The following is a 10,263-nucleotide window of genomic DNA, read 5'->3' on the forward strand; positions in this document are numbered from 1 at the left end:
TAACAACCGTTAATATTTTGATTATTAGAATTCATGTTCATAAAGTGTAACAATAAGTTTCGTGCTAGTAAAGCAAAGCTTTTGTGACTGATGAATAGTTAAAAAAATAAAACAAATAACAAAGCACGAAACAATAATATTACAATTAGAAGAATACGATTACAATTAACCTATCGGTTAAACTAATGACCCTTGACCTGGTCCCCTTTACAGTTTCACTAACAGTTTGTTAGAACATATTGTTATTCACACTTCCATTCTTAAATAAATAAAGTGTGTGCATGAGTGAGGATGTATGAGACACAATGGATAGCTTTGTTGACAAGATCAAGGTACCCAACACATGCCTAAAATAGGAAAGAAAGTCCAGTCACAAATTTTGTGCACAAAAAGATGATCTTCATACAAAAAACTTGAAGCCCATATACATAAACATGGAAAACAGCAAACAATCCATATACGAATTACATATACCTACAAGTTACTTGCCATAATCTTGTCACAGAAGTTAGACAAATCCTCATATCAGCATCGAGATCTTAATCAACGACAATAGGAGTGTTTGGAGTCTCACCATTTACCCTTTCCAACAACACTGATGGGAAATCACCTCTGAGAATTTGAACTCGAAACTTGTGATTTGAGCTGCTGAATTCCACGAGTTCAAATAAACATGCATCCCCAACCTTCAGATCATTGTCACTGGCAAATGTTCTCCAACTGGGGGGGTCAAACCTTTTGCGGCTGCTATCTCCATGCAAAATAATCTCCCAGTTCTTGCCACGATAGGTGAGAACCACGGGGATTCTAGAACTAGGAAGCACTGGATGGGCTTTTACCGGAAGATGCTGACACAATCAAAGAAACTTCTATAATTTAAATTTAAGTTCATTTAACATATCAGGGACCCCAATTTCTAGTAAAGCCTTCATAAAAATAAAGTGTGCGATTGAGTGGCCATTAACTGTGCTCATCTGACATTACACCTCTACACCTTGAGGCTTATGCCTCATCTCACGAGGGGTAAAAACATCTCACCTTACACATTCGCCTTTAAAAACTTTGGATTAAAATCATAGGATTTGATAAGGGCAGTGATTACCAGTTGGTACAAGGGTTTCAGCTGAGATTTAGAAAGAAACACATGAAAGTAAGGTTTCCCTGATAGTGGCCAAAATTCATCAACCTCAGATTCAGCTGTTCCGGAATCCAACATACATTGGTTCTTCAGATCTATCCGGAGATCTTCAACAGATTGTGCCAATGGGTTCTCCATCCTGGGGATTTTCAATTTCATTGTAAGGAACAACTGCCAAAGTATCCATCCAACAAAAACTATTCCCCAGGTTACTTTGTACGAAAGGATGTACGGATAACATGAATGCATAATACAAAAAGCTCAGAAATTTAGCATCCGATGTAGTGAAGAAATTCCCAAATGATAATAAGAGTCAAAGAGAGTCAATTTGAACACAGCATTACATAGATATATGGTAGATAACCAAATGGGGCTGTGTGCATTCTATGTCACCAACAGTGGTCAAACTCCCCAACCCCATTCTTCCTCAGCATTACCATCAGTAACGGAGCCATAAATTTTCTTCAATAGGATCATCCAATAACTTGAACTTTGATTTAGATATATCAACCCAGACCTATAAAAAAGTAGGAGGCTTGTGCAATCGCTACGACCTTTTTTCTATTTTAACTTTTTTATAATAAATTGGATTGAATTTATCTAATGTTCCAAAGAATAAAGCTTTATTATTAGATCAATTCTATTTTAAAAATGAACAATATCAAGAAAGAATATATAATAAAAACTACAAACCAACCTACTGTTAATTAAATACAAACAATTGACTCAATATATGTTTAATATTTTTCCCATTAAGTAAAAATTTGAACAAATTTAGTCCAAACCAATCAACTAAATTGACAGTTCCTTCCACTTAATTTTAATTTGCTGAAAATTTCATGACCACAAGAAAGAAAAGTCCCTCCACATTTGGATACTCTCTGTCAGTTTGTGTGCATGCACGAGCACAACTATAATGTAAATCCACCTTATCCAATTTGCATAGACCCTTTTACTTTTCATTACACTTCAATAGGCAAGGACAATGGTTGGGTATCTCCAACCAAACTTTCAAATTTAATTATGTCAAAGATAAATTTGACACCTCTGAAAGTAAGCACTGCACTCAATATGTCAAATTTATTATTATATTATATTTTTACTTTAATATAACAACTTATCATATTAGTTTTAAATGTATCAGGGGGAAAATCCATTTTATAAGGGTCCCACATATTAACATTAAAAAAAAAAACTGCCATCTCCTTTTTTAATATGTCAAATATGACATGGGAGAAGCAATGCCAAATGCCACATATCTGGCATTATGATTGAAGCTGTTCTTATTGCATTTTTTACCATTTTATATGCCACCTAAAAAAATGACATCTCCATTGGAGATGCTATTATCTGTACAAACAACAATCATCCTTTCTTCTCTAACAAATGAAATGCTATATATATGTATATCTCTGTCTGTAACTGCCCATTTGGACTGAGGTGATTGGTGAGAGAAGAAAACAAATAGAGAGAAATATGTTTATCACTTGTTTGGATTATCAAGGAGGTGAGAAATTGCATGAAAGAGAGAGAACTGCAAGAAATAAAAAAGTCTCTAAAAACTCATGTTTTGTTTCTCACCAAAAGTGGTGAGATTTGGTGAGAAACAAAAAAATGTTGGGTTGGGTGATTCTAATTATGCAACAAAAATAGCTCATTACACACTTTCTAATTACACCCTATTCTAAAATTTAAAATTTTCATTTTGTTCTCTTTACACCCCTCATAATTCCAAACATGTCCTCTTCCCTAAACATTTCAGCCCTCCTCCTCGTCCGACCACCACCCCCAGCCCTCAATCAGTCCCCACAACCACTACCCAGCAGTCCTCCCCCACCCTGTGACCACCCCCCACAGCATGACCATGACCCACCCAGCAACCCTCCAACCCTGTGAGTACATGTCCTCTTCCCTAAACATTTCAGCCCTCCTCCTCGTCCGACCACCACCCCCAGCCCTCAATCAGTCCCCACAACCACTGCCCAGCAGTCCTCCCCCACCCTGTGACCACCCCCCACAGCATGACCATGACCCACCCAGCAACCCTCCAACCCTGTGAGTACTGCCATCACAACCTCCCACCCCCACAGTCCTCCTCCTCACAATGCAGCCAATAGCTCCCTAGGCCCACAACCAACCCCCACCCCCATGACACACTACCCTGGCAGCAGCCCTGACTCAGAAAGAGAGGGTTTTAGGTTTTCAAATCTAGGATTTGAAGAAAAAGAAAAAATGGTGGCTAGGGGGGCAGCAAGAAAGGGAGAGGTGGCTAGGGGTGGTGGCAGAGGGATCGATAGGGAGGGGAGGCATGGTGGTGATCTGGTGGAGAAGGAGGCGGGTGGAAGGAGAAATTAGTGTTTTAAATTTTTATGGTTTAAGCATTTTTTTGATAATTTTGGATAGGGATTAATTCATAATTTAAAATTTTGAAAAAGGGAAGGAGGGGGGGGGGGGGGGGGTTGTTGTGATGAGCTCTTTTTGTTGTCCACTAGAATCACCCAAAAATGCTTTATATAAAGACCTAAATTGCCCATCTTAATACAAAACAAAGAAAACAAAAATTAACATGTCCTTTTTACTTTTAGTACATCCAAACATACTAGTGAGAAATTATAATCATTTCTCTTCTTTTCTTACCTAGATGAGAAATCATAATCTTTTCCTTTCTTTTATCACCTAGTCTGTCTTTCCTATTGCTACGAACACTTTTTGAAATAAATTGAACAAACAACAAAACATGAAAAGAAATAGCGAAGACCCATTTCAAGGGTGGACCTTTTGTTGGTTCACTTTGAGGAGAACCAAATCTCTGTAACTTCATAGGAGTTAATGCATAAAGTTATTTAACATCTTTTATTCATTAACAATCGATGGTTAGATACACGAGCCTCGTTACCTGCAATGTTTTCAAACCCAGATCGGACCGGCCGGTCGGACCGGGAATCGGGCCTTGTTCCGTTCCGGTCAACCCCCTAAACCCGGAGTGGGAACAAAGCCGGTGACCCGGTGGTAGAACCGGCAAAACCGGTGACCTGGACTGGGTCAGGAGGGTCGACCCATTTTTTTATTTTTATTTTTATAACTTTTTTTAAATTTTTTTTATTCTTTTCTTTCTTTCTTTTTTATATATTTATATATATATATATATATATTTTTCAAAATTTTAACTAAAAATTCTTATTTCAAGAGTTTCCTCTCATAAGGAAAAGTCTCATTGAAAGCTTGAGAAGATTATGAAAGTCTATTCCTATTTATAGGAAAAGATTTTTCAAAGAGAAACTACAAAATTCTATACGGGATTCAATCAAATTATTTGAAACATATTGATTGGAGGGAGGGTTGAAAATTTCATTTCCCTCCAAAATTAAATCTAGCATTCAATCAATTTGTTTAGAGGGAATGTTTAAAAAATTTAATTTCTTTAAAATAAGTGATTTTTTTTTTTTTATCAATTACGACTTTATTAAATATTATTAATAAATACTATGCAACAATTTTTATTTTTATTTGATTATTTATATATATTTTTATTTATTTATAATTTATAGTCATATTTTTTAATTATATAATATTAATTATGACGTCATGGTTCGACCGCTTTAACCCGACGGTTGAACCGGTGACCGTCCACGCGGTCCTTTTTTCGGTTCGTTCACCGGTCCGGTTTTGAAAACATTGGTTACCTGACACAATTCACAACTCTAAAAAGTAGGAAAACAACTTGACACACTCTACCCATGACTCTCTACCACTACTAAATTCTAGTAACTAATTAAATAAATATAAAGGTAAATTTGCAAAAAAAAAAAAAACAAACAAACAAACAGAGTTTGATCCTTGTAAACCCGTTTTAATTTTGTCATTATAAACTGTAATCTTTTGATTTGTTTTTCATCTAAACAATCAGCCTATTTTCATTAAGTAAAATTATTAAGTGGAATGATTAAAATACATTTTTTCATCAATTTTACTTAATGGAAATAGGAAGATGATTTAGATTGCAAATAAATAAAAAATTTAGGATTTAAATTGATAAAATAAAATTTATTTTGTTACAAGGTCAAACCTAGATTTTTTTTTTAATTTTTATTTTATAATTTCCGCTAAACACAATATTTATATTGTTTCATTATTTCTCAATGAACTGTATTTATTTCTTAATGAACCAAACATGAGAATGGGAATGCATGTTAAAATAAAATGACTATTCTATGTTATCCCCATTCTCATGAACCAAACCCAATATGAACCAAACACAACCTAATGATTTTAAATTAGGAGCAATACCAAAAGACCAACTTAGATTTTGTAGATCAGACTTGAGAGTATGATTCAAAAGTAAATGCAAAATAAGAAATTCAGTTATTCAAGATGATTAGTTTTGAATTACCTTCTTGATAGGGCTTCAACTTGGGATGTGATACACGAATTTATTTGTGCTGTTGCTTGAAAGAAAGAAAAGAAAAGAAAAAAAAAAAATCTTCTGAGTGAAAATCGAACTCAGCGCCAATTGTCATGAGATGTGAGTGCTGTGAAATTGAATGAATGGTCTTGAATTGTAGGAAAACAACAAATTAGTTTTTTGAGAAAAACTAAAGTGATCATAACCATGACTTACATGAACCGATTTTAAGAAAGCAAGTGAAAGCTTTGTTTGGTTGCTGAGAAATCGCCGGAAAATTGAAGAGAAGGTTTGTCCCCCGTGTCCCTTCGTCTGTTCTTTGAGACTTATCTGTATATTTTGGGAAAGGGTAACGATAGAGTTATTTTGGCGGTGTTTCGGAAGGATTTTTTTTAACTAAAAGTTGAATTAGTTACAAAATAATTATTTTATTTTTCCTCTCTCAAATATCACATTTAATTATAAAAAAATTTAATTATTTTTCTAAATATAAAAAAAAATTTCCCTAATAATATCCTATAACTAAAAAAACTTACAAAAAAATTCACTTCCCAAACACTCACTTTCTACCAACCGAATGATCAAATGTCTCACATAAGTGTTTGCTCATTTGTTTGGTAGAAAATTTGACGTTAAATTTTTTTTTTCTTCAAATTAACTCACCCTACACCCTTAATCAAATATTATTTTAATAGCAATTATATCTTAAATTAAAATGATCATAATGAACATCAATCTATACCGATAATATTATATTAAAATATTCTCTGAACTAGGGGTGAGTAACGGATATATCGATTTGTCAAAACCGACCAAACCGAGTCGATCTGCCACATTATGAACGGATGCGTGATGACGAATGGACGGTTGCAGATTGATTTTTTTCAATCCGCCTAGTTTTGGATGGATGACGAATTTGAGATTCCTTTAGCCGTAACCAAACCGTCAAACCGCGAGCACCCTTAATAATTTATAAGACTTTATGTTTTCAATTGAAAAAAAGTTTAAATATTTTATTGAAAAAGAGTTTTCAAATTGAATATATTTTTTGAATTAAAAAAATAAATGTATTATTTATTTAGATTTTTTGGTTTTTAAATCTAACTCTAAAAATAATAAATAAAAAAGATGATATATGGTGGTTGGTTTTTGTTTTCAAAAACAAATATAAATATAACAATACAGATGCATACAATCTCTACTACTGCTTTGTTCACGATTTTTGTGGTTTGAATTGTTTTTATATTTTAAGAACCACATATTGTAATACTTTATATAGATGAAGTATGCTGAGATTGTAATAAGTGGATGAGGCATGAAGTGATTGCTATATTCTAAAATTTCAAACTTTTTTTTTTGGATGAGACATACAGTGATTAGAATTATTTTTTAAGTCATTGACTATAATATTTTTTTTTTGAGGAAGTGTACAAGTTGAATTATGTTAAAAATTTATAAAATTTTAAATCGTCAAACCGATTTGCATCCATCCGACAATCTGCTCAATCCACATTTGTCGGATTGGCGGACAGATACAGATTGATTTTCTTCAATCCGCTAATCTGGTAGACGGATGACAGATTGGAGGTTCCATGGCCGCAACCGACCTGCACCCACCTCTACTCTGTACACATCTTTTAAAAATAAAAAAATCCCAATGTACATCTTTTGAGTGAAAAAAGAACTAAACCCTAGTTTATTCATTATTTATTACTTCTTCCATCGTTTCTCACTTTACTTATTACACACTATATACTCCTCTATTGCTTACAAAGTAATATTCTCAAACCAATAGAAGTTTAAAACCAAGTAAAAATATGCCTAGTAATAGCAAAAACAGTAATGAAAAAGTTAGTTTTTTTGTACATAAGTTTTTTTTTTTTTGCTATTAATTCAGAAAATCAGTGTCAAAATATTCTATTTTATTCAGAATTACAGTGTCGAACAAATCAACATATTTCGGAACTACAGTATCGAACAAATCAATCTATTTTAGAAACCAAGTGTCGAATTAAAAAATAAATTTCAAAAAACCAGTGCCGAATTCCCAAAATCACAACTCTTTTAAGAAAAAAAGAGGGTTTATTCTAATTTGTCAATGCACTCGATAGAGAAAACGAAATGGTACCAAATGCAATAACGAAATCAAAACAAAGTAATAATTAACTCCAACAGATTTCAAAACTAGAGTGTCGAATGGAGGAGGAGGGTCTTCAATGGAGCTAGTGTCAATGGAGGTTCTTCAATGGAGTTTCCTTCACTGTGTTCATTGTGAATCGAAATAGGGCAGACTGTTACTATTTAACTTTGAATAGTTGTGTGGAAAGAGGGTGAAGTGTGTAGAAAGAGAGTTGATGTGGTGTGTATACAAGAAATGAATTAAGGGTATGATTGGAATGATTGGTGTGTGGAATGAGAGCACAAATTAATAATCAAATTACTAAGTGAATGTACTGAGAAAAGATGTGCACTGAAGTATCTAGGTATGTGGAAATAGAATTTCTCATATATTTTTTGAAAAAATTATCAAAATAAAAATATTTGGGATTGAAAATTACAATAAACCCTTCTTTAATTTTATTGAGGTGCATGGTGCGGTTAGAAGTGGTTTGAGGATAAAATTAAGGTTTGTTTTGGTAAGTAAGTAAAAGGGTTACTTTTTGATTTTTAATTTATTTTAGGTCATATTATCTCTTTACTTTTTTATACGTTTTTTTAAAAAAAAAAAATTCAAAAAGTCAACTTTTAACTTACTTCTCAAAACAATCCTATAAATCAAATTGTGAAAAACAGATTGATAAATAATAGAATTGTAGTTCAAGTGGTTTTAATTTGCTAGTTGATTGAAAATAATCTTAAATAATTATTAAGTACTTGTATAATATATAATATTAATTTGTATAATATTGTTCAAATATATAACACTAACTAATTTTACATAATATTTGGACAAATTACAAAAAAAAAATCTCCGGATTTCGCTTATTTTTAAATTTAAATCTCAGGGATTTAATTTTGATAAAATAAACCCTAGAGTTTTATTCGTGTTTTAATGTGAACCCTCATATCCGTTTCATTGAACTAATAGAATCTTGACAAAATATTTAGATTCAAACACACATGTTTAATTACTTATATCTCTCTCGTCGTAACTCCGTTTCGCATCATTTTTGTGTTACTGGATTCACCTCATGACCTAATTTTCATTCCATCACTCATACGCCTTGTTCTACCTTTTTTTGTGTGCCATCAGAGCTCCAAAAGTTGGCCAAAAATAAATTTTTTCTCTCTTTGGATAAAATTTTCATATTCAAACCCACATATTGAAGTCCTTGTATCTCCTTCATCGTAACTTTGTTTTGTCTCATTTTTGCATTTATTGGATTCACCTCATGGCTTAATTTTCACTTCAACCCTCATATGCCTTATTCCACATCTTTTTGCGCACTGTCAAGGCTTTAAAAGTTGGCAAAAAATAAGATTTTTTTCTCTTTTATTCAAACCCACATGTTCAAGCCATTGTAACTCTCTCATTGTGACTTCGTTTCACCTTATTTTTGCATTATTAGATTCACCTCATGGCCTAGTTTTCATTTCACCCTTATGCACCTTATTCCACCTCTTTTTGCATGTCGTCAAAACTCCAAAAATTGGTCAAAAATAAAATTGTTCACTTTTTTCTTTCTTTCTTCCTCTATCTTCTATCTCCATGCGTCTTTCTTCTTCATTCCTCCTTCATTTCCACAATTATTCTCTTTTTTCCTTTTCATGGCCCTTCTATCGAGCTCATGGTGGCCATTGAATCTCCGACGATGGCAGTGCCATCGAATATGAAGGTATATGACTTACAAGAGAAAGGAAGGAAATATAAGAGTGGGTAAAGGGCCATGAAGGAAGACGAAAATAAAGAATAATTGTGGAAAGGAAGGAAGAAGAAAGAAGCATGGAGATAGAAAATAGACAGAGAGAGCGAGACTTACAAGAGAAGGGAAAGAAATATAAGAGTGGGGAAAGGGTCATGAAAGAAGAGGAAAAAAGAGAATAATTGTGGTAAAGAAGGAGGAAGAAAGAAGCATGGAGATAAAAGCTAGACATAGAGAGAGAGAGAGAGAGAGAGAGAGAGAGAGAGAGAGAGAGAGAGAATCTTATTTTTGGCCAAATTTTGGAGCCCTGACGACACGCAAAAAGAGGTGGAACAAGGCATATGAAGGTGAAATGAAAATTAGGCCATGGGATGAATCCAAGAATGTAAAAATGAAGCTAAACAGAATTACGACGAGAGAGGTACAAGGGTTTGAATATGTGGGTTTGAATATGAAAATTTTACCCAAACAGAGAAAATTTTATTTTTTGCCAACTTTTGAAACTCCGACGGCATGCAAAAAGAAGTGAAACAAGGCATATGAGAGATGGAATGAAAACTAAGCTGTAAGAACTTGAATTTTTAGACAACTAATTAGTTTGTTAATAACAATATTAAGTCAATTAATAGTGATTATTAAATTATTAAATTATAATGTTAATAGTATCATGATTAATACTAATATTAAACTCCTTTAAATAAATTTATTTATCTTTATGTGATTAAATTTCTGTGTTTAAATATAGTTGTGGAAACTAAATGATTTAAACAAATAATAACTAAGTTAGTTAGAGGATAGTAAGGAGCAAAACATCTAGTGAATAGGTTATATATACATTAATTTTATTTTGTACACACACA

General features: G+C 33.0%; 1 protein-coding gene across 4 annotated transcripts; it reads right to left on the reverse strand.

Moving 5' to 3' along the window:
- Positions 1 to 377: 377 nt before the first annotated feature.
- On the reverse strand, positions 378 to 5,919 carry LOC114264973 (B3 domain-containing protein Os04g0386900). Of its 4 annotated transcripts, none has more exons than XM_082916236.1 (4): positions 5,757 to 5,919; positions 5,529 to 5,577; positions 1,103 to 1,277; positions 378 to 848 (listed from the first exon to the last, which is right to left on the reverse strand). In XM_082916236.1, exons 3-4 carry the CDS (start codon positions 1,274 to 1,276, stop codon positions 540 to 542), a joined length of 483 nt encoding a protein of 160 aa, XP_082772362.1. In that variant the 5' UTR covers position 1,277; positions 5,529 to 5,577; positions 5,757 to 5,919; the 3' UTR covers positions 378 to 539. The 4 variants fall into 4 exon arrangements, with proteins under 4 accessions (XP_082772362.1, XP_028061507.2, XP_082772363.1 ...); XM_028205706.2 differs by having other exon boundaries at positions 5,529 to 5,583; positions 5,757 to 5,908; XM_082916237.1 differs by having other exon boundaries at positions 1,103 to 1,309; positions 5,757 to 5,903.
- Between the last annotated feature and the right edge of the window lie 4,344 nt (positions 5,920 to 10,263).

This window comes from Camellia sinensis, chromosome 2 (assembly GCF_055761805.1).
Source record: "Camellia sinensis isolate YWXY chromosome 2, ASM5576180v1, whole genome shotgun sequence".
Classification (NCBI taxonomy): Eukaryota; Viridiplantae; Streptophyta; class Magnoliopsida; order Ericales; family Theaceae; genus Camellia; species Camellia sinensis.

Excerpts from the sequence above, each read along its gene's own strand:
- LOC114264973 (XM_082916237.1), bottom strand. The coding sequence starts at position 1,297 with ATGAAATTGAAAATCCCCAGGATGGAGAACCCATTGGCACAATCTGTT. Across the intron at positions 849-1,102 it reads TGAAACCCTTGTACCAACTG|CATCTTCCGGTAAAAGCCCA; the intron begins GTAATCACTGCC and ends TGATTGTGTCAG.